The sequence below is a fragment of the Crocuta crocuta genome, unplaced genomic scaffold (assembly GCF_008692635.1).
Source record: "Crocuta crocuta isolate KB4526 unplaced genomic scaffold, BGI_CrCroc_1.0 scaffold197, whole genome shotgun sequence".
NCBI classification, from domain to species: Eukaryota; Metazoa; Chordata; class Mammalia; order Carnivora; family Hyaenidae; genus Crocuta; species Crocuta crocuta.
In genome coordinates, this window is record NW_027532002.1 from 7,341,560 (window position 1) to 7,369,001 (window position 27,442).

The following is a 27,442-nucleotide window of genomic DNA, read 5'->3' on the forward strand; positions in this document are numbered from 1 at the left end:
TGGCCACTCTATTGATTAGTGTGGGTCAATATCTGTAGACTTAGTAATTATCAATTATAGCATCTGTATTTGTTCCATGTTTCTTGTTGGTTGGGTTGAGTGCAAATGTATACTCATTAATGAAGTCCACTTAATAATGTGGAAAAAAGGAAATATTTGGCTCCTTGGCCTGTACCTTTATAACCTTGGCAAGCATGAGACAGTCTTTGGAGATGACCCTTGGTGTGATCTTGAAGCTGACATTCTGACGACCGGGGAGGGCAGTTCCTCTCTCAAAAGGCTTGTCTGGGGGGATGGACAGCCCTGCTCCTGGAGCAGTGTCAGTTCATTAATCTAGTTATTGTGATGAGGGTCAGAGGCGACTCTTAAGAGGTTAGGAGATCAGGAAAAGGTTCCGCGAGCAGACCCTGAAACGAGCAACAGAGTCAAGAATCCCCTCAACTGGGCCCCCATGACTTTTCTATTCAAACTGGAGGAAATACATTATTCTGGGTCATCATTAGAAGTAATTTTAAGTGTGCTATTCTAGGTAGTTAAATTTTCTTTCAAAGAGCTCAGGGTCGCAGTGATGGCTTGCTGGATCCTTTTCAAGTTGGCTTTGCTTCTCGTTCCCCTCGCACAGCAACTGAATTATTTAGTTAAGTTGCAAGAAAGCAGGAATCATTTTCTTTGGCCAAAAGACATTATTTGTATAATCTCCGGACACTCGCTCAACCTTGTTCCTCCACTTTCATTTTTCTTTACTCGTCTTGGCGAAACCAGCTGGTAGGGGAATGGCAGGCACAGGGGGGTGTTAATTTTAAGTTCATTTCCCCTCTTTCTTTGTCTTCCCTTTTCCTTAGACTTGGAGGCAAAATACATCCCTTTTGAAGAACAGCTTGGTTGTAGAAGTGACTACTGTTTTATTCAATGGTTGCATTATTTTTCCACCAGTCTTCTCTAGGCAGGCCCTGGGGACACAGGCTTCCTGAGCATGACAGCCCTATATCCCTGCAGAATCCCCAGGAAGAAGTAGAGGTGAAAGCGCAAACCGTGGGCAAGTAGGGCTGAGGCATTGTCCACGAAATGGTAACAACTCTGCCTCCAGTTGTTATACCTGAATGTCAGACTCCACAGCTGAAATTCAGTTTTTCTTTTGCAGTTGAGTTTTTGGGAAACCCTCGGGAATTACCCTGTGTTGAAGTGGATATTAGTGAAGTTAATTCTCTTCTGTTCAGGAGAAAGGCACTGGTGGGTCATGCTAATTGCCTCAGGCAGCAAGAACTCCCGGCTATACTGGAGTTTGTAAAAGAAGAATGATAAATAAGGCAGCCAAGAGAGGAAGCGTGGAGGGCTGCTTTTAGGAGTTTCATTGATTTAGCATCTGTAGGGAAAGCTTCTTTAAAAAAAAAAAAATTTTTTTTATTAGTGAACAGGAGAACATTCAAAACTAAGACAGATAGCGGCCAACTGGGAACGTTGTACAGCCTGGAATAGCTTAGGCTGCTGTTCAATCATTTCCCCAAACAGGAAACCACAAAATGTTAGAGATTAAGGTCACTAGATCATTGGGAAAAGAGCATAACTTTGTCTGCAAAGTATTATGATGGGTTGTAAATGGGCCAAAATATAAGCATAAATCTTTCGTCTAAAAATGCAACAACAAAAATCCAGCCTTCTCCCAAAAGCACAGTTTGCTTTCCTGTCATGCTGAGAGACCGAAGCCCCCTTGGGCGGCATTGCAGAAATTGTCCCAATAAGTAGAGGAGCAAAGTGGGGGAAACAGAGAGAAAAGCTTTGTGCTCAATGTCGGTAACACGTGTGTTTCAGTTTGGGTTTTTAAAAAAGATCAGTAAGTGGCCCTCACATGATTTATTTTCAGGCTTATGCTTTTCTACTGGCGACAATGAAAATATATCAAAATCACATTCGTATACATTTCTGCCCCAAATCCCTTCTTTCAAGTATTCAGTTGTACAGCCACCATGAAAAAGCACAGATGTCTTTCTCTACCTTTGAGCATCACGTGGGACCCCCTAACTTACTTGAAGTCAAACTCCAACTTCAGAAGGCATGGGGTCTTTTTACTGAGTCCGCAGGTAAACTGATCTGCAGCTCTCTTTGGCTAACAGTTGGTTGCTTTATATCTGCCTGGAAAATATTTACCCTTCACAAGTATGCGCCGTGTAAAATAAGGGGAATTATCATCTGATTCTGTTCGTGAGGTCTTTACAAGGGAGAGGTTTTCTTGCTGAGAGGCGTAAATCCATGAAAAAACTGATGTATATACATGCAGAACCTGAAAGGTTTATGGTTTAAAGTGTCGAAATGACTGGATTTAGAAAGATTTCAGTGGAACTGACTTTCGGGTTGACCCCTCTTTTAAGGGAAACTTAGAGATGAAAGAGAAAACTTGCCTCTCCCGTCTAATTATTCACCGGTTTTGGGAAAGTTAAAAAATATGGAGCATTAGGGGGTGTTATACCCAGATCGCAGTATCCTCACCGACCAGAGACCACCAGGGAGACCGAGTCACGCATGCAAAGGCAAAGGGCTTTTTTACGGGCTTAAGCTTGGGCTCACAGACTTCACCAGCGTATGGGTCCGTGCTGAGAGCCTCGAACAAAGGCAGAGTAGGGTTTTTATGGGGTTTGAGATGGGGGAGTTACAGAAGTTGTGACACGGGAACAGTGATCTAATCATAATAATTCAACAAAATTGACAGCGGGTTTGACCATACACATTGTCTAGAGTATTCGTTACTTTTGGCGGGATCCAATTACAACATTTAGAGTACCTTTAAATTCAACCAATCACAGAGCGAGCCTAGGGTCTTGTTCAGCGACTAACAGGTTAACTTTAACATTAGGTAACAGGGTCCTATCTATAGTTTCTATCTCCAGGCCTCTCCCTCAGTAATGTGGAGGGTGGTCGCTGGACTTTCCTGATTGGGTGTTGCAAGGTGGTTTCTCCTGCCTTGGGCAATGTGTAACTGCCTGATAGTTTCGGGAAAGCTGAAACTCAGGCCTTCTAGTTCAGAGGGGAAACTTAAAGCCTGTCATGGAGTCAGTTTGGTTTAGACGTTTAGACTTGTGGCCTTACAGGGGAAAGGGGGTCACGTCTTTTGATACCTGTTCCCTGGGTGTCTCGTCCTCAGGCTTTCCATAAATATTTACTGTTGAATAAGTGGAGATTTCATATGAGCAGATGAAACAAGCAAACAAACAAAACGCACTCCATATATAAGTAAGCGTGCATTCTTTCCTCCAACTCTGACAAAAGGCCACTTCCCTTCCATTTTCAATGGAGGTGAAACTCAAGCTGCCTGTGAATCCAGGAAGCAAAGGAAATAAATGAATAGAGTTGGATTGAGACCTACTGATCTTTCTTTTTTACCGATGACAAAGACTAGCTACAGAGAAATATTTTCTTCTTCTAAGAGGAAATAGATGACAGCTACCCTTACACCTCTGTCGGGGGATGGGGGACACTGAGGAAGGGGTGGGCCCGGTGTTAGCTCACTGTGGACGAGTGGAAATACAGGCACAGCATGGTCAGATCTCCCAGTAATTAGATGCCAGCATCTAATTGCAACACTTTGTAGACTCCATGAGTATATATCTGCAAGCTGAATGCCGACTTCAAGCAGCTGACTGAAAACCTCTGCGCTCCAGTATAGAATCCTAACTTTTCTGATTATTTTTGACCAAGAGTAACAACAACATTGATAAAACCTTGCTCTTCAGGCTACAGGGTACATTTGCATCTCACATCCCATCTGGTCCTCCCAGTAATCCTAGAATATAAGTATTCCAGTTCACAGAGGAAGAAATTAACGCCCAGAGTGAGTCAATGACATACCCAAGGTCACTCGGTATGCCCAGGCCTTGAGAGGCTGTGCTGGGGCTGGAGCTCAAGGCTTCTGTCTGCAAGCCTCATATTACTTTTTATACACCCCTGCTGTTTGTTTTGTTAAACTGATGACCTAGTGCAGTTGTATCAGAATTTTAACTCTTACATCCTAAGTCCTGTTTGTAATTCACAGGTAACATCTCACTTGCAAATTGTGGAGCAATTTGAATAGCTATGTGGAGCTATTCAAATGTGGTGATAATCATAATAATAGCTATTAGCATTAATTGAATATTTACTGTGTGCCCACAATGTAGGGAGCTCTACATGCATTACCTTATGTAATTCTCCCACTGACCCTCTGTCATATATGTTTCTCCTCCAACCATTTTACAGATGAGGAGGAAATGGAGCTCTAGACAGATTGGGTCACTTAAGATGATCTTGCTAGTAAGAGGCAGAGGTAGGATTCAAACCTGGCCCCGGAGCCTTTGCTCTTAACTATAAACATGCATCCTTCATTCCATGCTTATCTTTAGGTTTGCTTCCTGCCTGTTGAATTGCAACTATAGAATAATCCATCTGCTCAGTGTGCTCCTTTGGGGGCCAATGATTTAGACAGTGAGTCAGTACAGAAGAGGGCTAAGGAGCACACACTTGAGACTCAAGCAGATCTGAACTTGAGTCTCTGTCGCCGGTTTGCCTCCTCTCCCTGCACCTCTGTCTCCTTGTCCCTAAAATTGGATAAATGACACTGGCCTTCTGGGGGTGCTGTGAAATTATGGATGCAAAATGCTTAGCACAGCTTCTCCAACATAAGAGGAATGAGAAAGTTCTTCTCTTATTCAAAAATGTCCATTGAAAAGCTATGCTCTTTACCATACTTTTCTAGCAGTGAAATATGGGCACATTCCTGGCCATCTTGAACCCCATGCTTCAAAACTGAAAGTTCTTTTAAAAGAGTAATTTATAAATTCATGGCTCCGACTACCAAGAAAAAGACTACTGAGGTACTGTGGCCACTGTGCGTAAAATTAAGTGAAAGGCATGTTATCTTAGGCGTTTGAATAGATGGAGTCCAGGTTTATCCCGGCCCAAATTCCTCCTACCTTAGGTGTTTTCTGGAAAGGGGAAAACCAAGTGTTTGACACAAAAGGACCATCTGCATATTCTGAAGGCTTATTTTAGAAGAAGTGCTTTACTGAGTCTTTCAGGTCGTTAACTGAATATCAACCCACCTGAAGAGGAGGACCTCGCACTCACTGAACTAATTTGAGTCAGGCACTGCACTAACAACCCTGTGCACATTACCTCCTTTACTCTGACTACCGTGAGATGTAGGTCCTACCATATTCATGGCCAGAAAAGGGAAAGAAGCCCATGGAGGTTAAGCTGCACGTCCAGGGGTTCCCAGTTACTGCAAGCTGGGGCGTAGGGGGCACTGGTCCATTGGTGTCTGAGTTTGGATTTCATGCTTTCAGCAACAGAAACAACTGTGCTTCCTTGAAGCATAAATGGAATTTATCAGCTGACACGATAGGTCACAGAATTCCCAGAAAACATTGATTGAAGAACTGGATTGAGACTAAGGAAAATCCTGGGGATCCAGGAAGGAGAAGTAATGGGCAGACTCATCAGGGAACCCTATGCACTCTGCACACAACTGACATTTTATGAAAGGAGCATTTGAGTGCCTAGCTTAGGTCATACGCTCATCCCTTGCACAGAGGAGGCAGGAGGGTGTGATTGACAGCCTCCACCAGGACCGGATCCATTGAGGGTGTGGGAGTCCAGTAATCAGGGGAAGGGAGAGTGGAGCTAGGCAGGCCGAAGCAATGCGCGATCAACATGCAGCATTATAGAAAACCTTTAGAGAAGGCAATGGACTCTTCCCAGTAAGTGTCAATTCTTTTTCTGGGATGCCCGGCTCCGACCAAGGGCTATGGGCAGAGCAAGAGCCTGGAGAGCCTGGGTCTCAAGGAGCCCATGCCATGTCACAGCTGCTTAATCACTGGTACTCCCTTCAGCAGAAGTGAGGCATCTGTCACCAGCTGGATAACGGCCTTGCACACATCCTTGTCCATAGAGCCAAAGTGAGAAATGACTGAGAGATGTCACCAGATCTGGACGAACAGACCAACATTGTTTCTGAACTGGAGACGTGGACTGTACCTCACACTCAGCCACCTTTCGGTAGCATGAAACATTTAGCTGCGGGGAGTCAGTAAATGCCTGTTGGTCTGAAGGAATTTAGCTCCTTTCTTTAGGAGTTCTAGGTAGAAGTTTGGGAGTCTGGGCTCTCAGACCCCTCTGGCCCCTCGCTGTGTCACAGTTTCCTTAACACTAAGGTAGAGGCAGACTTTGTCATTCCTCTCATCCTGACCTCAAGAGGCAGTGTGAGAATAAAGCCATATGTACACGAAAGCACTTTGGAAGGTAAAGAACATAATAAAAATGCTTTTCTCATCTCTGCCTTTGACCAAACAAACGAACGAACAAAAAAGATGCTTGTAATCCAAGCCGCCTTCTACTATTTCTTATAAATGCTTGAATTCTGGAATGGATTTTTTTTTAAGATCATCTACAAACAAACTAGTTATGCTGTTTACCTAGTTGTCATGACAAGTTGAGAGCTGGTAATATCGGAGTTAATACAAATTATTCCTCAATAAAGGCCCATTTTTGCTACCCAAGGTTCCCAACCTCTTAGTGTTAGTTTGTTTTACTATTTTTTTCACTATGAACACATCCTAATCACATTTACAAAAGCAAACAAACAAAAACAAAAACAAAAAAAACCACCTAGAAAACAGTCAAGTTAAAACCAATCACCCCCACTTCAGCTTTCTTAACAGTTGATATTTTGATGTATTCTTTTCCCAAATTTGAAGCATCCTTTTATTTATTTTTCATTAATGTTTTTTATTTATTTCTGAGAAAGCGGGAGAGAGACAGCATGAGCAGGGGAGGGTCAGAGAAAGAGAGGGAGATACAGAATCTGAAACCGGCTCCAGGCTCTGAGCTGGCAGTCAGCACAGAGCCTGATGCGGGGCTCGAACCCACGAACCGTGAGATCATGACTTGAGCTGAAGTTGGACGCTTAACCAACTGAGCCACCCATGCGCCCCTTGAAGCATCTTTTTAAAGATGTTATAATCCTAGAGTACAAACAGTAGAATCATAGTCTTCGTTAATTTTGTAATAAGAAGTATTTTTCCATGTCTTTGTAAAACCATCCGTTCCACTGAGCTAACTGGTCAGACCTCTAGTAGAAGTAAAGAAAATTTTCTAAAGAGACTGAGTGCCTTTGCCATTGAATGGACGCTTCACAGCTGTCCAGAAAGGAAAGTGAGGGAACTGAGTGTTTAGGGGTGCTGCCTCGTGTGTCCCTGGGAGCCTGCTCCAGCCAGTGCTCTTCCCTGTGCCTGGTTTTATTACAGTCACTGTGACAGACAAGGGTAGCTGAAAGCTGCCTTCATTTCATCTCCTCCTCTGTGTCTTTAGATCTTGTTGCTTAAAATACTAGCAAGCCTCGGGGAGAAGCTTGCCCCAGACTGTCCCAGGGTTAGCCTGAAAGCCCAGCATCCTGGGAAACGCCTCAGGCCAGGGCAAACCCTGGGCTGTTGGTCACCCTAGGGGAAGAGGTGGGACAAATGTGTTCCATCCCTCACATCTGGCCAACTAGTCAGGGCTTAAGCTTTGTTCTGGAACTTCTCTGACTACCAGGACAAAGGTGGCCAACGTGTGCCCTTGGGCTTCAGGACCACCCACTGTTCTCTCCACCCCACCCCCATCCCCACTCCCCAGCTTCTTGGCTTACTGTCATTGGATCCTGGGATATCTCTCCCACTCACCCAGCCCTAAAGGCAACTGAGATATTCCTGTCAGGGCTGATGAGAGTAAATGTGACATTTAGATAAAAATAAAAGCTCTGGAATTCTTATATTTAATGCTGGCAGCCTTAAATGCCAGCTTTGAAATCACTCTGTTTCATCATTAATCTGAGGTTTTTTTTTGCATTTGACTTGTGTGCCCTTTAGAACTTAAAAATGTTTTCCTTGCTTTAAAAAGAAGATTTCCATTGCCCCCTCCCCCGCCCCAAAGTAGGCATTCTACCCTTCACATGCACAAAATTGGGCAGTTCAGCCCTTCACTGCCTCGTTCCAGAGTTAGTGCTCGTGTCTGCGAGGGGCCTTGAATAACAAGGATGTACAGCTCAGGGATTGGGCTTCATCTCAATTCAGTCCAACAAACCTGTGCTCTAATGCTGTACCCATAAGCCTGTTTTTGCTGTCGCCTGTGGATTTGCACTCCTGAAAGATAAAACATTCGAATGGATTTCAAAATATACCGATGATAGTGAGGTAGCTACAAGAGACCCTCAGAGAGATGCAAACTTCATTTGGTAGCCACGGAGTAGAAAACAGCTAGACACGCTTGTGTATTTGCTAGTTAATCAGCATCTTTTCCTTGAATTCTGGAAGAGGAATCACTTTATAGATAATTGTCTTTGTTAATCAGGCCTTCCTAGGGTGGCGGAGTATTTAAGCCTTGTTCGCTGGTACAGATCGCATGTAATTGTTTCCATATTGTTGGCGAAACGGCTGTAGGAGTTTTGCATGCACCGTAAGTACCCAAGGTCTTTGAGGCAATTTCTTTGTATACACAAAGCAAATTTTTATGGCGATAGTTGAGTTGAGTTTTTTAAAGAGGCTTTAAATCGATCAGGAGTTTTCCCTTTGGGTTTCTGCTTAGGAGTGCGGAGGTGGTGATGGTGACGGAGTACATGAAAGACCCCATGCTCCGGCCGCAGAGGCCCAGGGCTCTTTCATCTTAGGCGGAATCCTGGCCCACTGCTGCTTGAGGATTTGGAGTGTGTAAAAGTCCTGGGCTGTTTAATTATGTGCAAGCCTTTTAAGAAGCGTATACCAGGAAGGCAGAGATGGAAACAAATGCAGTGAAACTTTTTATATCCAGTTTGAGGATTCAACCAAAGGTCTTCACTTGAGCAAAACCAGAACTTCCAAGCAGATCAAAGGTATCGTGGAGTTGAGGAAAACCTCTTTGGTGGGAGTTGAATGACAATGCCTTATGAGAATTAAGATCATGTGAGTTGCCCAAAAATAACCTAAGAAGCATGGAAAACAAAGGAGAAAATTACCCCGATTTGTACCACCTAAATTAACCAACAGTATTCATTTTCTTTAAAGTTGCATTCCATGTATGTAAATACGTATACCTATCTTATACATTCATAATTGTGAAATGTATTTGACTTTCAGCTTTCATACTTAACAGTGTGTGATAAGTATTGCTTACCACATTGCCTCGTGGTTCAGTGAAACATTTTAAATGGTTTTAAATGGTTTTGCACTATCCTATAGAATTTCTGTATCCTAGTTTATGTAACCAGTCACTATCTAAATTTTAGACTGTGTTCAAGTTTTTCATTATAAGACTTGATAAATATGGCGCAATAGATACGTACGTGTATGTGTGTATGTGTGTGTGTGTATCGCTGTTTCTTTGGGCTTATTTTCATAGAATTCATTCCACAAACTGGGGTTACAGGGACAGCAAGCCTCAACATGTTAAAATCTTTTTGTTAAAAATGGATCATTGCTTTCCTCAAGTGTGGTACCATTTTTACACTTCCTCAGTACTGGGTAGTATCTGAATTCTTTTTCAAGCCAATTGAATATTGGTTTTGGAGAAAAGAGAAGACCTTGCTTCAATGTCGTTTCTCCTATACTATCCACCAACTTAGCACACACACAAAAAAATGTATTCTGGGAAGAAAAGACATTCCGCATTGTTGACAAGTGGCTATCCTGTTTAAGAAAAGGAAGTCTTAGAAGTGGCATGGCAAACATATTTGCCTCCAACATGTAACAAACCTGAGACACCTGCATCTATCTGTCCGCCTCAAAAACTTATAGTTGCCACTGTAAAGTCAATGTCGGAGGGGAGAACAATATGGATTCGCAGCTCCGGAGAGAATGCCCAGTTTCCCAGCAGTAGCTGAAACCTGAGTGAATAAAATATGGTTTCACGAAAATCCAATGATGTAACGTTCCTCTGTTCCACTAAAATGTACCTGCACTCTCTTCTCTAACATAGCTGTACATCTAAGTACTGTCTCTGGATAATACAGCACAACTGTGTTTGTAACTGAGAGAAGCCTTTATGCAGATCCTAGGACATTTCAAACTTTAGGAAGAATTGCAGTGGCTGAGACCAGGCTTAAGTTTATTTCAGGTTGTTGGGGTGTGTGGCCAACTGGAAGAAAATGACCCCACTCCCCTGCTGAACTGGCCTCTCTGAGCACGGTATCAGAAAAGCTCACATTACCTTTCCCCTGCTGTTCCCACTATCTATACCTAGATAGATTCGCTGGCTTCGCCTGCTGAATCCCGCATTTGGCCCCGGCTTCATTTCATTTCAGGTTCTGATCTACAATGGCCAACTGGACATCATTGTGGCGGCCTCCCTGACAGAGCACTCTTTGATGGCCATGAAGTGGAAAGGATCCCAGAAATACAAGCAGGCAGAAAGAAAAGTTTGGAAGATCTTTAAATCCGATAACGAAGTGGCTGGCTATGTGCGGCAAGTGGGTGACTTCTACCAGGTATGGAAACACTTTGGGACTTGTAAGCTGTGGGGAATGGGATGGGGGGATTGGCATTAAAGCCTGAGAACCAATAAGGCATGGCTGACCCTACAGAGTTGCACAGCAGCCAAAATGTGTCTTTTGCAGCCCTACTTTCTACAGAACAGGGTGGTGTGGGTTCATTAAAGTCATAGTGCTTAATGAAAACAAGGTGAAACCTTAGATATTGTTCAAGAGACAAGGTGACACTCAAAAAGACAATACTCAGCCCCAAAAAGCAAATTGTTAATGAGAGAATTAGTCTATTTGGGAGCAAAGGAGAGCTTGAACAAACGACGTGAGTTAGATTCAGTGTAATACCTTCTGGCAATTCTGTGCTCACATTTGTGTCTCACGCATGGAGCCCCAGGACAAAATCTGTCTATCTGATGCCAATAGCGTGACCTCCACGTTAGAGGTCAGATGTTGCAGCTGGCCATGCCCATCCCTGTGCCTCTGGTTTGCAGGCCTCGGCTTTTTAAGGATCAGCAGGGCTTCTTTGGTGACTATGTGATGATTACACTATTTACCTCCAGAAAGTTCTTGGAGAAATTAAGATTGTCCCCTGGTGAGCATTTGCTTAGTTAGTCAAGAGAAGAAATTTAAATCTTCTCAACTTGGCTTATTTTATTTATTTATTTATTTTTTTGAGAGAGAGAGACATCATGAGTGGGGGAGGGGCAGATAAAGAGGGAAACTGAGAATCCCAAGTAGGCTCTACACTGTGAGCACTTGGAGCCCTATGCAGGGATCGAACTCACTCACGAAACTGATATCATGACCTGAGCCAAAATCAATAGCCAGATGCTTAATTGACTGAGCCACCCAGGTGCCCCTTTCCTCAGTTTTTTTATTTGAGGCAACACTGGGACCTCAATTCTGTAGTTTTGAATATTTGGAATTACAACTTTCCAACTGCTCGAGCTTTCCATTAGGCAAATCCATGCTCCAAATAAAAATTAATCTCAGAGGGGTGCCTGGGTGGCTTGGTCGGTTAAGCGTCCAACTTCGGCTCAGGTCATGATTTCATGGTTGGTGAATTCAAGCCCCACATCCAGCTCTGTGCTGACAGGTCGTTGTCTGCAGCTTGCTTCGGATTCTGTGTCTTTTTCTCTCTTTGCCTCTCCCCTGCTCATGATGTCTCTGTCTCTCTAAGTCTCAAAAGTCATAAACATTTAAGAAAAGAAATTAATCTCAGAGCCATACTACCATAAAAGTACTTTGCTTTGGGATAGTAAATGAGTTTACAAAGAATTTCTTAAGGGTCACTGGGATATGATATGCATCACTCATTTGTGCTGGAAGGAATGATAGATGAAGTAGAAATCACTGGTAGCCTAATGTATAAAGGTGCTCTTCTTCCCCTGCCCCAGTCATTCTAGCCATTTAATAACATAAGAAATTTAAATATCATGCAACGTGAACTACCTTGGACAAAGGAACAGTAGAGAGACCTATTTCTGGGCTCAGGTCAAGGGAAACTATGTTGGAAAATTTATAACATTATAGTTTCTAAATCGAGATAAATTATACCAAAGAATTAAACACCAGCATCATAGCAAACGAATGAGTCAGAGCAGAAACAGTTATGGCCGAATGCATGTGAGGTATGAATATGGGGTGGGGGGAGGATGAAGAGTGGAGGGTCTCTTGACCTGAGAGGGATCTGAAAGGAAGATGGTGAGTGCTCTGTCTGCCCTGTGTGCTCCGTAAACTAGAGCACAGGCAGTCTTGGATTGGGTGTTGACTTGGGAACCCCCATAACAGGTGAACTCTGAACACTGATTCCAAAAGATTAGAATTCCTGGACAAATGGAGGCTCGCCATGCAGAAAGTAATCTGGACTTCATGTTTAGTATTTATTTGTTTGTTTTTAAATAACAAGTTATACAGCAATTCGAATACTTTTTTTTAAAGAGAAAAGAAGAAGTCAACATTTCAACATCTGAAATTGTATTTTAACTGATGCCTATGTACACGATTTTACATAAATTTTACACAATTTAACAATGTTATGTAAGATTGATTCTGCTTTGTTTCTTTCTTAAACGTACTTATTGAGTTATAGTGTAATATAGAAAAATTTACAAATCACAATGAATTTTTTACAGAGTGAAGATACCCATATAACCATCATGTAGATAAAGAAATAGAATAGAGGAATGTCCCCCCTGTGGTCATTATTCCCCCTTCTTCCCAGAGTATCCACTGTCCTGAGTTCTAATATCTGAGGTTAATTTGCCAGATTTTGAATTTTGACAAATGGACATATTCCATATATGCTCTTTTCTGTGTGGCATTCTTGCTTGACTTTATATTCATGGCATTTACTTATTCTCTTACATATAGCAGTTGCCACTTTATTTTCATTGTGGTACAGTATTCTAATATATATTTATATATAATATGTAATATGATATAAGATGATTATAAATAATACATATTTAATATAAGACTTTTCTATTCTCCTTTTACTTCCGTTTTTACTTCATTTATTTTGTTATTAAGTGAATATAAGTTTGTAACTCTTATACTTTCCTGGCAAATTAAATCTTTTATTCTTATGGAATGTCCCTTTTTCTGTCTAGTGATGCTTCTTGCCCTAAAACCTAATTTGGTGATAGTAGGGTAACAATGTCTACTTCCTTTTGATTAATTATTGCATGGAATATCTGTTTCAACTCTTTGATTTTAATCTTTCTGATTGCTTAAATTTAAGATATATCTCTTATAAGTAGTATATAATTGGGTTTTGTTTTTCTTGAATGGAGCCTGACAATATTTTTTCAATGGAATAGTCCATTGACATTTAGTGTAATTACTGATACATTTGTGTTTAAATCTAATACTTTACTGTTTATTTCCTATTTGTCTTATTTGTATCTCAATGTTCTCTTCCTCTTTGTATCTTTTCATATTACTCAACTGTTTTTATATCATTTTCATTTTTTGCCCTATTCTATAAGCTTGTCAGGCTATATATTCTGTTAATCTTATTTAATGATTATACTCGAGGGTACAATATAAATTCTAAACTTACTCAGTCCTAATATAAATTAGAATTTTACCATTTTCCAGATAAATGCAATAACCTTAGTTCTTCCTTGCCAGCTCTCCTTCCTTTTGTTATCATTAAAAACAATACAAAAAAGGGGGCACCTGGGTGGCTCAGTTGGTTACGCATCTGACTTGTGCTCAGGTCATGATCTCACTGTCAGTGGGTTTGAGCTCCATTTTGGGCTCTGTGCTGACAGCTCAGAGCCTGGAGCCTGCTTCAGATTCTGCGTCTCCCTTTCTCTGCCCCCTCCCTCACTCATACTCTGTCTCTCTCTCTCTCTCCCAAAAATAAATAAAACATGGAGCGCCTGGGTGGCTCAGTTGGTTACGCATCTGACTTGTGCTCAGGTCATGATCTCACTGTCAGTGGGTTTGAGCTCCATTTTGGGCTCTGTGCTGACAGCTCAGAGCCTGGAGCCTGCTTCAGATTCTGCGTCTCCCTTTCTCTGCCCCCTCCCTCACTCATACTCTGTCTCTCTCTCTCTCTCCCAAAAATAAATAAAACATGGAGCGCCTGGGTGGCTCAGTTGGTTACGCATCTGACTTGTGCTCAGGTCATGATCTCACTGTCAGTGGGTTTGAGCTCCATTTTGGGCTCTGTGCTGACAGCTCAGAGCCTGGAGCCTGCTTCAGATTCTGCGTCTCCCTTTCTCTGCCCCCTCCCTCACTCATACTCTGTCTCTCTCTCTCTCCCAAAAATAAATAAAACATGGAGCGCCTGGGTGGCTCAGTTGGTTAAGTATCCAACTTCGGCTCAGGTCATGATCTCACAGCTCATGGGTTCGAGCCCCATGTTGGTCTCTGTGCTGACAGCTCAGAGCCTGGAACGTGCTTTGGATTCTGTGTCTCCCTCTCTCTCTGCCCCTACCTTGCTCATGCTCTCTTTCTCTCAAAAATAAAATGAACATTAAAATTATTAAAATAATTAATTAATTAATTAAAATTAAAAACAAAAAATTCTATATATAATTCAAACACCACAAACTTTTTTGCATCATGCTACATAGCCAGTGTCACTGACTTACCCATAAATTTACCCATTCAATTGCTCCTTAGCCTTTCTTGCACTTCCATGCTTTGGACTAGAATTATTTTTCCTTGCTTTAAAAAAAATCCCTTTATTATTTATTTTAGTAAAGTGGTGTTGGCAACCATTTCTGGTTTTGGTTGTCTGAAAATGTCTTTCTGTCACTTTTAGTTGAGAAGTACATTTTTCATGGAATTGAATTTTAACTAGGCAGTTATTGTCTTTCCACACATTGAAGATATTATTCTGCGGTCCTCTGACATGCATCACTTCTGATCAGAAGCTGTCCATTTGACTGCTGCTCCTTTGGAAGTGGTTTCTTTCCCCACCTGGCTACTTTTAGGATTTTCTCAGTTTCTGGTTTTCAAAAGATTTGACTATGTATATGTAGCTGTGATTTTATTTATTTATTTATTTATAATTTTTTTTTTATGTTTTATTTATTTCTAGGAGAGAGAGAGAGACAGCGTGAGCAGGGGAGGGTCAGAGAGAGAGGGAGTCACAGACCGAAAGAGGCTCCAGGCTCTGAGCTGGCAGTCAGCACAGAGCCCGACGTGGGGCTTGAACCCACGAACCGCGAGATCATGACCTAAGCGAAAGTCGGACGCCCAACCGACTAAGCCACCCAGGCGCCCCTATGTAGCTGTGATTTTAAATTTGTGTGTGTGTGTGTGTGTGTGTGTGTGTGTGTGTGTATCATATGGGTTTCTTAAGCTTTTTGAAACTCTGACTTGATATCTTTTTTCATATTTGTCATTAGCTCTTCAAATACTGCTTGTGCTCTGTTCTCACCTTCCTCTCCTGTGAAGACCTAATTATGTGAATGTTAGACCTTTTCATTTCATCCCATCTAGCTTTATTTCTGTTCTTTCTTCTTTCCATTCTTCAGTTTTGATATTTTCTCTTTTCTAGTTTTTCATTCTTCTCGGATGCTGTTCTGAATATGTTGTTAGCCCATTTATTTTTTAATCACGGTAATTATTTTTTTTATAGTTCTGGAATTTTAGTTTTCTTCTTTTTTATAGATCTCAACTCTCACATAATATCTATTCCTCACCTTGTTATCTGTTTTGGGGAACACATTAATCCATTTATTTTGGTGCTCATCTCTGATAACTCTTAGATTTATATCACCCTTTAGCCTGATTCTATTTTTTCATGGTAACTGGATCCTTATTTCTGGTATGTCTACAAGTTTTCAACTGAAAGTCAGACCTTATGCAGGTAGAATTATAGAGATAGTTTCAGTTTGTGGCTGATGATACTTTCCATCAAAGAGATTTTACTCTGCTTCTGTCAGGCAGTTAGAATAGGGGTCAAGCACTTCGATCAAGTCCAGAATTGATCATATTTAAATCTGTATCTTAGCTGGTCTACTTCCATCATCTTAAATTGACATTTGTAGTGTTAACCAGGGCCTCTACTTTGTGGCAGGCTATAAACACCAATTTTTGTCTCCCCAAAGCTCCATGCTGGTTTCCAGCCTCATAATTATTCCTTTAGTAAAGGTTTTGTAGCTTCTTGGCCCTAAATCAACCATTGCTTGGATGGGAAAGGGCCACAGGATGTCCGACCAGCTCGTTGCCCTCCCCTTCTGTTTGTAAGCCTGGCCCCTTATGGTAGAGAGAATAATGGTTCCCCAAAGTGTCCCTTCTTCTAATCTTTTGAACCTGTCAATATGTTATATCATATGGAAGAAAGAATGAAGGCTACATATGGAAATAAGGTTGCTAATCTTCTGACTCAGGGATGAGAAAATTAATCAGATGAACCCAATGCAATTACAAAGATCCTCATGAGTGAATGAGCGAGGAGGCACCTGGATGGCTTAGTCAGTAGAGCATGGGCCTCTTAATCTTAGGGTCATGAGTTTGAGCCCCATGTCGGGGATATAGTTTATTTACAAGAAAATAAGTGAAGGATGCCTGAGTGGCTCAGTCATTTAAGCATTTGACACAGCTCAGGTCATGATCTCACAGTTGGTGAGTTCGAGCCCCACGTCAGCCTCTATATTCACAGCCCAGAGCCTGAAGCCTGCTTCAGATTCTGTGTCTCCCTCTCTCTGCCCCTCACCTGCTCAATCTCTCTCTCTCTCTCTCTCTCTCTCTCAGTCAAAAGTAAATAAACATTAAAAAAAAAGTTTAAAAATAAACACAAGCGGGAGGCTGATGAGTCAGAGTTAGAGATTTGAGGATGCTACACTGGTGACCCTGAAAATAGCAAAATAGCATTAAAAATTTTTAAATAGCAAAAGTGACCATGAGCCAAGGAATTCATGCAGCCTATAGAAGCTAAAAAAGGCAAGGCCACAGATTCTCCTCTAGAGCCTCCAGAAGGAAGAGAATTCTGCCAACATCTTGATTTTAGTCCATTAAGACCATTTCAGGCTTCTAACCTTCAGGATCCCAAGAAATGTATGTTGTTATAAAGGCACTGAATATGCGGTAATTTGTTACAGCAACAATGGGAAACTAATGTACTCCTCACATCCTGGCCACCTTGGCAGATCACCATGACTTTTAAATGGGCTGTTCTGTATTTTGTCCAGCTTTTCTAGTTTTGATCATTGCTTTTGATTTTGTAGGAGGATTGAGAGCAACAAATTTCTTTGCCAAGACTGGAAGTGGCACTTGTTGCTGTTCTTTCAATATATCACACACATTTTCAAAGTTACACTATAAATTCTTACCTTTAAGTAATATTCCATCGAATGGATGTAATTAACTTTCCAAACAGTCCTCTTCTTATTGGACATTGGACATTTCAGATTGTTTTCTTTTGCTGTTGTTCTTATTATTGTTATATTTTCTAACAAATATGTATTTCAAAACACACACTATAATCTTTTTGCATGCAAAGTAACAAGAGGTAGGAAGGAACAGAAGATTTACCAATCAAAGACAGGAATTATAAGGGTGGGCTCATCATTTATGTTTGGTAATGTTAAAATAGCTTTGCTTCATAAGAAATTGTGATAGGCACTTCATGGATATTATCAGAACATCTTTGCAAATCATACCATATCATTTCCATTTTACATATGAAGAAACAGACTCTGTATGATCCAATGATAGGGTGGGGATTCAAATTTTGTTCCCATATCATCTTTGCTACTGTCTGTCATATTGCCTCTGATATTTAATTGCCACTAAGGTGGGGAAATTAGCTCAATAGATCGGAAATGCTTAGGAAAACACTCCTTTATGTAATTTTTTCTTGTGTTTGAAAGATATTTGTTAAGCTTTCTTTAAGTGCAATAAAAGAGATACCTATTGATACTCATGAGGTTCTGAATTTCCCTCCAGCAATATTTGAACACAGTGCTCTAAAAAATAGTAATAATAAACAACACTAAATTGTGTCTTCCCTAATTCATATGACGATGTGACGATATCTGGAAATAAGACCCCATAAGGAAGCAGTTAAATGAGGTCATAAGGGCAGGGCTCTGATTCTATGGGGTTAGTGTCCTTGTTAGAAAAGACATCAGAGAGCTCACTTGCTCTCTCTCTCTCTCTGCCACATAAAGACAGAGGAAGAAGGCAGCCATCTATGAGCCAGAAATAGAGCTCACACCAGAAACCAAAACAGCCAGCATTTTGTCTCAGCTCCAGAACTATAAGAAATAAATTTCTGTCGTGGCATCTGCATGGCTCAGTCAGTTAAGCGTCTGACTTCAGCTCAGGTCATGATCTTGCTGTTCATGAGTTCAAGCCCTGTATCAGGATTCTGTGCTGACAGCGTGGAGCCTAGAGCCTGCTTCAGATTCTATGTCTCCCTCTTACTCTGCCCCTCCTCTCTCTCTCTCTCTCAAAAGTAAATAAGCATTAAATTCCTTTTTTTTTTAAAGAAAGGAATTTCTGTTGTCTAAGAACAAGAGTCTATGAGGCACCTGGGTGGCTTAGTCGATTAAGCATCTGACTTTGGCTCAGGTCATGATCTCATGGTTCATGAGTTCAAGCCCCACATCGGGCTGTCTGCTGTCAGCACAGAGCCTACTTCAGATCCTCTGTCCCCCTCTCTATCTGCCCCTCCCCTGCTTGTGCTCTCTCTCTCTTTCAAAATATATAAGGAAACTTAAAATTTTTTTAAAAGAATAGCCTATGTTATCCTTATAGAATTATTAAGGGAATTCAACAAGTAATTAGCATAGAGCAGTACCTCCTTGTAGTAAATACTTGTTATTATTATCCTGAATCACATATAAGAATGTACATTACAAAAGGCAAATTATAAAGAGTAAGTTGAGATCAGGGAAAATGTTTGATTGAAAATCAACCCCTTGGGGCGCCTGGGTGGCTCAGTCGGTTGGGCGTCCGACTTTGGCTCAGGTCATGATCTCTTGGTTCGCAGGTTTGAGCCCCATGTCGAACTCTGTGCTGACAGCTCAGAGCCTGGAGCCTGTTTCAGATTCTGTATCTCCCTCTCTCTCTGACCCTCCCCTGCTCATGCTCTCTCTCTCTGTCTCTCTCTCAGAAATAAATAAAACATTAAAACATTTTTTAAAAAAGAAGAAAATCAGCCTCTTAGGGGAAAGGTTAAATATTAATATTTAGTCTATTAAGGGCAAACATGAAGGTTGAGCTACTAAGGAGCAATGGACATGTCACTTGTCCCCGTCTGCTGCACTGCTTTACGATGACAATCCCACAAGGCACACTCAGCATGTCCTCCAGATCCTTGATGGCTGCTTCTGCCCACCGGTTCCTTTATGTCCCCCAGACCGGCCTTGTGAGCCACTCCGGCACTTGGCATCGCACATGTGACCTCCTTGGCTTGGTGCAGGGAGTATCTAGCTCGGGGGGCCAGGCTGTGGCTACAGGGTAGCGTGTGCTGCAGAGGTGAGGAAAGGGATTGGCTGCCACTCAGGAACTTGTGACAAATATCACACTGAGCCCGCTGACTCTTCTTGTGAACGCAAAGCACATTGAGAGATGAAATGGCACTCCCCGGGCTTCTAAAAAACGGTAACAAAAGAAGCAAGGCCCACATGTGTTTGTGATAGGGAGTGTTTTACCACACAGCCAGGGATCTGCATTTTATGTAGGTGATTTTAAAGTGTTGGCAGAAATCCACCCCCTTATGCTTCAGTATAGGATCGGGGTGGTGTGCGGAGACGAGGAGGAGTTAAGGAGGGAACTGAGTGAGCTCCGGTGTTTACAAAGGCGTTCTCTGTGAGCCTTCGGATGAGAATATCGCCCAAACTTCAAGTGTCTGATGATGATAAAAAGGGGACTAAGCCACAGACTCGCTTTTCAGCAACAGGAGCATGTGAGTGTGTCTGCCAAAAAAGAAACCTCACGCTTTGCCAGACTCCACAGCTCTTAATTTAAAAATTGAAACCCAGGTAGACTTGTCTCCAGATGCTTACCTAAAATGTCTGCTTAGGAGAATGACAGCTGTCCCTGGAGAGCAACAGGGTGGAGAGAGAGCCATTCTCCCCACGTGTTGCCATCAAGCAATGCCTGAGAAACCCAAAGGCAGCTGCAGCCAGCCTGCGGACATCAGGTGAAGAAGGAGGACTGGGTGTTGCCGGCCTAGAAGGCAGCATGCCTTTGGTATCTATGTGATTCTGAGAATTGGAGACAGCCTTATTACATCATCTGGGGCAGTGGCCTCTCAGTTTGTTCATCTATAAAATGCAAGGTTTGGACTGAGTCATTTGTAAGATATCTAAGAAAGATCCAAAATATCTATATTTCATTAATGCCCAGAAGGGCTTGTTAGCAAGCAATATAAAATAGTATAATAGTATAGTGACCTTCAGTGTGTGTGTGTGTGTGTGTGTGTGTGTTGACTTAACAGTGTTATAGTGTAGATTAAAGGTCTAATCCTCTTTCTTCTTGGCTGGTGACAACCCATGGCCAACACTGAGGGCCACCCTGTTGCTCTTTTTGGGGTCTTTCTCTGCCCTTCTCCAAAGGTCAGTTACTGTTCATGATCTGTTTTGATGCTGTCACTGCTTTTGACTCGCAGGCTGTTTTGTTTTTATACCATTGAATTGTCATTTTGACCCCAAGGAAGTTTTGACTCCACATTTAGAAATATAAAATTTTAAGCAGAAGAACAATTTAAGAATATCTTTCTAGGGGCGCCTGAGTGACTCAGTCGGTTAAGCGTCCGACTTTGGCTCAGGTCATGATCTCTCGGTCGTGGGTTCAAGCCCTGTGTTGGGCTCTGTGCTGACAGCTAGCTCAGAGCCTGGAACCTGCTTCAGATTCTGTATCTCCCTCTCTCTCTGACCCTCCACTGCTCATGCTCTCTCTCAGAAATAAATAAAACATTTAAAAAAATTTTTTTAAAGACTATCTTTCTAAAATAAACTTCAAAGGGGCACCTGGGTGGCTCCATGGGTTAAGCATCTGACTTTGGCTCAGGTCATGATTTCACTGTTCATGAGTTCAAGCCCCAAATCGGGCTCTGTGCTGACAGCTCAGAGCCTGGAGCCTGCTTTGGATTCTGTGTCTCCTCTCTATGCCCCTCCCCCACTCACTCGCATATGCACATGCTCTCTCTCTCAAAAATAAACATTAAAAAAATAAACTTCATGAAGCTAAATTTTCTGAAGCAAGCATTGCAACCGTTTCAAATGTTTGTGTCTTTATTTCACTGAAAATATTTTATTGACACTAATTATTTTCCATGTATGCATTGAAAGAAAAGTTTGAGTCACTGGTCCATTTTCATTCTTATCAAATCTCGTGGGACATAGTTTCTGCTAACATGAGTTTTGCAGAATTTCAAACAAGTCTATTTTTCCCCGATTGCAGTTTGAGCCATTGTTATTTTATTTCATATTTTCATTATCAATATCAATTCAGGTTATTTAATAAGTACAGGATGGATTATCTCAGCTAGGTAGCATTTTACAGGTGAAGCAAATTTTAGATCTCATTTTCCAGGTGGGAAAATAGAAGTCCAGGGGTTAAGTGACTGTCCAAGGTCTCCCCATTTCAGGACTGAGCTGAGATTAGATTCCAGGCCTCCTGGCTTCCAACCCAGTGGTTTTCTACTTCACAAGGGTACACACGTCTGGAATGGTGCATTAGCAGCTGCACGCTAGCACAGTGAAAACTGGTACCTGCATACATGTCTGCCATAATTCAAGCAGGCCTGAGGAATCATGTATTTCACATCTGATGTTAGCTGTGAAGTCACATGCGTGTGCCCACTTCCTATAGACAGAGTATCAGGGCTTTTAACAGGTACTAGAGCTTCGTAGGAGGTGAGGTAGGTTCACCCAATGTTAAGAAGAGCTATGGCTTCATCTGGGAACTTCTGATATTAATAAAAGAACAGATCTGAAATTAGCTAAAATGAGCAGAAGAAACATGGTAGGCAGAGCCTCATAGTGGGAGCCTAAAGAGCAGAGCACCAGCAGAGCACACCGCTTACTGGTTTCCAGTCTGGAGCCTGGAGAATGAAAACCCGGAGGGAGACTGGGAAAGGTCACAGGCCCTTGATGGTAGGTAAAGGGTGGGTGCTCCATTGTTTGAGTGGTGGGAGGCAAGCCATTGACGGTAGGTTTTTTTTCAAAAAATTTTTCAATTTGTTTAAAGCTTATTTATTTATTTTGAGAGAGAGAGAGAGAGAGAGAGAGAGAATCCCAAGCAGGCCCCGCACCATCAGCATGGAGCCCAATGTGGGGCTCGAACTTACGAGCCATGAGATCATGACCTCAGCTGAAACTGAGTTGGACACTTAACCGACTTAGCTACCCTGGTAGCTGATGTCCCTCCAATTTTTTTAATGGTAAATACTAATAGCATAACATTGATCATCTTAACCACATTTTAATTTAACTTAATTATTTATTTCTTTTTAAGTAGGCTCCACAACCAACATGGGGCTTAAACTCATGACCCTGAGATCAAGACCCAAATGCTCTACCGACCAAGCCAGCTAGTCTCACCTAATCTTACCCCTTTTTAAGTGTGTTATTCAGTGATATTAAATGCTTTCATAATACTGTGTATCCGTCCATCTCCATGGCTCCCTTCATCTCCGCAGCTAAAACTGAAGCCGTTGAATACCACCTCCCTACTCCCCAACCCCAGCCCCTGGCAAACTGCTGTTCTACCCACTCTACTTTCTGTCTCTATGGACTCGACGACCTAAGTATCTCTAATAAAGAGAAGCAGACAGTGTTTGTCACCAAGGAAGGTGTTGAAGCACCTTTTCAAAGCTGTTTTTGGGAAGTTTAAAATGGCTGAATGGCAGCCGTAGGATGAATTCAGGGTGGAGAGAGGTCAGAGAAGGGGATCCTGGGAAATAAGGAGTCTTCTAAGGAGCTTTATTGGAAGAAGGTTCTTCATCTATTTCCTGAGACCAGTGCTTGCTTCTCAGCTCCTGAAATAGAGTTTGTGGGGATAAGCTTTGGAATGCCCAAGCGGTGAGGAGTGATTGCTGTTTGAGAAGTGCTGTTTGCTGTGTAGTCACACCAACTTGAAGGCTAAATATCCACAGGGAAAGCCTGCAGGCTGGTGTCATACTAGTGCTCTCTTTGGGCAGTCACAGTAAGCGCCACGAGCCTCATAAAGCATAAGCCCTGAGCCATGATGACACCTTGATCCTGACCTGAGTTTGGCTTGTGAGGCCCTCAGGCTGGTAGTCTACCCCACTTTCCTCAAGGCTTCTCCCTGAGTTCCCAATGGAAATAAGACCTTCAGCTAGAGGTTACGTACAGAGAAACCAAAGGCAAGGAGCTCCCCCTCCCCCCACTGTTCTGGGGAGTCATGGCCAATGGAAGGTGGGCTGGTGTCAAGAGAGGAAGGTAGACTCCGAGCTAGACAAACCTCGTGTGAATTTCAGTTTTGCCACTCACTGGCTGTGGGCTCCTTCTGGTTCTGTAAACTCTGAGCGAGAAGGGTGTTGGGAAGGCCCACGGGAATGCTAATGATGGTCTCCCGTTCTTCAGCATGTGTCGGCTCTCAGGCCTGTGGTGTGCCACACACTTTTGATCCACAATTTTATGGAATGCTAATAGCTTCCTTGTCAGTTATGTGATTATACTTATTAGTTTATAAACAAGAAAATAAGAGTTCTACCTGAGCAACTTGCTTCACAGTAGTAGTATTTGAGATTTGACTGTATCACTTTGTACCAGTGTCTGATATTTGACATCAAAAAGCAGTAGTAGCTGAGATTTGACAATCCAGATCTCAGCCTCCCCCTTGCACCACCATGCCTCTAAGTACTTGTGAGGGAAATGTGGGGGGAAGGGATGGAACACTCCTATTGGCCGGACTAGTCTACATGTCTGGCCTCGCGGTGCATATGTGGTGGTGGTGGCAGAGGTGGGGGTGGAATGGAATGGTCACTGTATTTGGCAGGGTATCGAGTCCACATAGAAAAGTCTGTTTTCTAAAGGAAAGCAGAGGACGTACCAGAGGCAGAGGACAGGGAAAGTGTGGTATGCAGACAGAAAGCAGTAAGAACCACAGGTTCCCAGGTGTGGCTTTCTAAAACTAACATTCACTTTGGTTTGTTTCTTTGACTACACACACCTATCAAATGGAGAAAAGAATAACCGCAGTCCTTTGAGTACAAAGGAAGGCCAGGCTGGGATTTGAACATTTCCACAGATAATCCACAGAGGGAATGACAGAGAACTCTCCACCTGCCTCTCTTGGATTTTCTCCTGACCTACCTTTCTTTCTTTCTTTCTTCCTTCCTTCCTTCCTTTCTTCCTTCCTTTCTTCCTTCCTTCCTTCCTTCCTTCCTTCCTTCCTTCCTTCCTTCCTTCCTTCCTTTCTAATTTTAAACAGCTTAGGGAGCATTGTGAACTATTTCTGAAGGAACTATTCCCAAAAGGTCTTCATCAAGTCCTTGGTTGCACTGACAAAATCAGAGTAAGCAAAGAGAAACAAATGTGATTTTTTTTGTGTTCAGCTAGTTGAGAAGGGAGGAGATGAAGTTAAAACAGTATTTAATGGTGGAAAGTAACTGTTAAACAGATTTGAGATGATGATTACCAAATACAGCTAATTTCCTGAGTAAATGTTTTAGCTTTGTTATAGAAATTGTTTCCCAGAGTCTTCATTTCTCTCCCAACTCTGTTGCTTTCTACAAAGGGTGATGTCCTGATTCATAGGTTCTTTGTCTCCATCACTAGATCTGGGGAAAGTTCTTCTGTCTGCATATGGGAATCAGACTGTGAACAGAAAACCAGAACATAGCAGTCAAACTATAATATTAATGATGATGATGATGGCTTGCTATCATCAGAGAGCTCGTAGTCACAGGCTAAGTTTTCCAGAATCAGGCATTTGGGCCACGTTTTGGGGTATAAGATGCTTATTAGGAATTAACACCCATGAGAGGAAAGGGGAGAAAGCAGAACTGACAGAAGAGGAAATCAAACTGTGATGCATGCCTGAGAAACCTTGGCCAACCCAGCAAGGAGCTCTAGAAAGAGTCTTCTTCCATCAGCTTCCCATATTGGGCCCAAATGGCCAAGCCTTTAAACCCCCTCCTCACTCAGTCACCAAATGTGGGCCGCCCCAGGAAGGGCATCATCTTGGGAAAGCCTAATCTCTGCAGTTGAGGCAGACCCTGAAGCTGCTGACAGTTGGAGGCTGGGTAGCAAGTCCGTCTTTGAAGGGGGTTCTGACGGCCACCCAGATAATGTAGTTGTGAGCTCCCAGGGTTGGCAGGGGGAGTGGGGATGGCATCAGAGGCTGGTGGTTTGCCTGAGGCCACATGAGATATGGGTCTTTGCATAATATAAAATTTTCCCTAAGCTCTCAGTGTAATTAGTCGTTTATCTGCATTAGAAAGATGGGTCCAGCCTTCCTTTTCAATTCCTATCAAGATTCCAAGCTAAGAACAGCAGATTTTTCAAGAAAAAGAATAAAGAATTGTCAGCATATATTTCCCTCTTTCAGTTATTTATCAACAGAAAAATTGATCACTCCAAAACTCAGTGGCTTAACACAGAAACAATGTATTATCTCTCATTACGTGGACAGAATTGGCTCAGCTGGGTGGTTCTTCCTACTCACATGAGGCAGCCTGAGACCATCCAGGCAGCTGCACTCAGCTGGGAGTTTGGCAAGAGCTGAGACAACCAAGGTGGCCTCTTCTTCTCCAGTGCTCTTTCCATACAGCCCCCAACCATGCAGTGTCCTGGCCTAGCTTCACAATGTGGCAGGTGGCCTCCCAAATATAGAAGCAAAAGATGTCGGTCTTTTTAAACCAGGATTCAAAAGTTCCAGAATATTATTTCCATTGCATTCTCTTGATTGAAGCAAATCACAGAAGAAGTCTAGATTCCTCTTAATGGGAAGAATGACAAAGAACTTGGGACCATTGTCAATCCAGTATATTTTGTCAGCTCTTGCAAATATAGATTCCCAGGCCCTATCTCCAAATATTCTGACTTCGTCTGGAGTTAAGACCCGAGTCTCAGAGTATAAGCTTGTTAGGGGATTCTAATGCATCCTGTTTGGGGGAATCCTAATTTGTGATGTGTTTTGTCCCTCCACTGATGCCCAAATGGCCTCATCTTTCAGGAACCCCACGTGGCTTATGTTTGGGTAAAGTTCGATTCTGATGCCTAACGACTGCTCTAAATCCTGACCTATTTTTCTTCTTTACACAGGTTAACCAGAAACCTGAGAACATACTTTCACTCTTAACAAACCAGCCATTGATCAGAAACCTCACTTTTAGAAAAGTGTCCTATAGTCAACAGGGTCTACTGGTGGGGCTCTGATTCTCTGAAATCCTTAGACAAAACCTTAAGCTAAATTTTAGACCTCAGTCCCTGCTCTGCATTGTAGATTTACAAATGGTCTTTGTTCTCTGAAAATACTGATAGACCATTGGTAATTTAGACTCGTAGAAAAACTCTGTTATTTACTCAGAAGATTAGCTTCCTTTTCCCAGCAGACTTTCATGCTGTCCTGAAATGATGTGGCCCTCCTGTGCAAAGTCTTTAGATAGTAGTATGTCCTTGCTACTTTTCAAAAATGATAACAGCCAGATCGACTGCTGTAAACAGCATCCAAATCCATCCGGTCTCAGCAAAGATAGTGTCCACCAGGCATCTTGAATTTGTTTCTGGATATTAATTATTGATAAAATACTATGATGCTTAGATACAATTAATGTCATGTCAAAGCAAAAATAAAAAGGCAGTGATTTCAACTGAAGCTTTATCAGGAGTAAACTTAGCGTTTTCACTAGGTAATTGTTATTTAATAAGGGTTTTTAACCTAGGGCAAGCAACGGTGGTTAGTACTCAAGGCGTCAGTGAACTTAGAAGGGAAAAAATGCATTTTATTTTCACTAACTTCAAACTTAAATAGCATTTCCTTCCATTATGGATTATGAAATTTAGCACTTCCTCTCATTATGAATGTAGGCAACAAACCACAGCGGCCTTAGCAGTACCTTTGACTCCGTCACCAGTAGAAAGCAGAAGTATGTTCATATCAGATGCAAATACTGTTTCAAATACCTTGAAACAACGTTTATCACCATCACTACCACTTTAAAATTACAGTGGTTATCAGGGCGCCTGGGTGGCTCAGTCAGTTTCACGTCTGACTTCGACTCAAGTCATGATCTTATGGTTCACGAGTTTGAACCCCACGTTGGGCTCTGTGCTGACAGCTCAGAGCCTGGAGCCTGCTACAGATTCTGAATCTCTCTCTCTCTCTCTTTCTTTCTCAGCCCTACCCCCCCTCAAAAAATGAATAAGGTGTTCATTTTTTAATTACAGTAGTTATCAGACCCACTGGTTGCTCTTACTGAATGTGTTCATAGAGAAGTAAAAATATTGCTATATCACAAATTTATTTTTTACTACTTTGTTAACTTCAATATAATGGGTTCATTTGTTTTCTATACCATATATTTAAATATATATATAT

General features: G+C 42.1%; 1 protein-coding gene across 1 annotated transcript in view; it reads left to right on the forward strand.

The window, feature by feature from the left end:
* CPVL (carboxypeptidase vitellogenic like) overlaps nucleotides 1-27,442 on the forward strand; it is a 117,639-nt gene that overhangs the window by 74,014 nt on the left and 16,183 nt on the right. Inside the window, exon 11 of the mRNA XM_077775428.1 lies at nucleotides 10,277-10,459. Coding sequence (XP_077631554.1) covers nucleotides 10,277-10,459 — 183 coding nt within the window. The remainder of the gene's footprint in view (nucleotides 1-10,276; nucleotides 10,460-27,442) is intronic.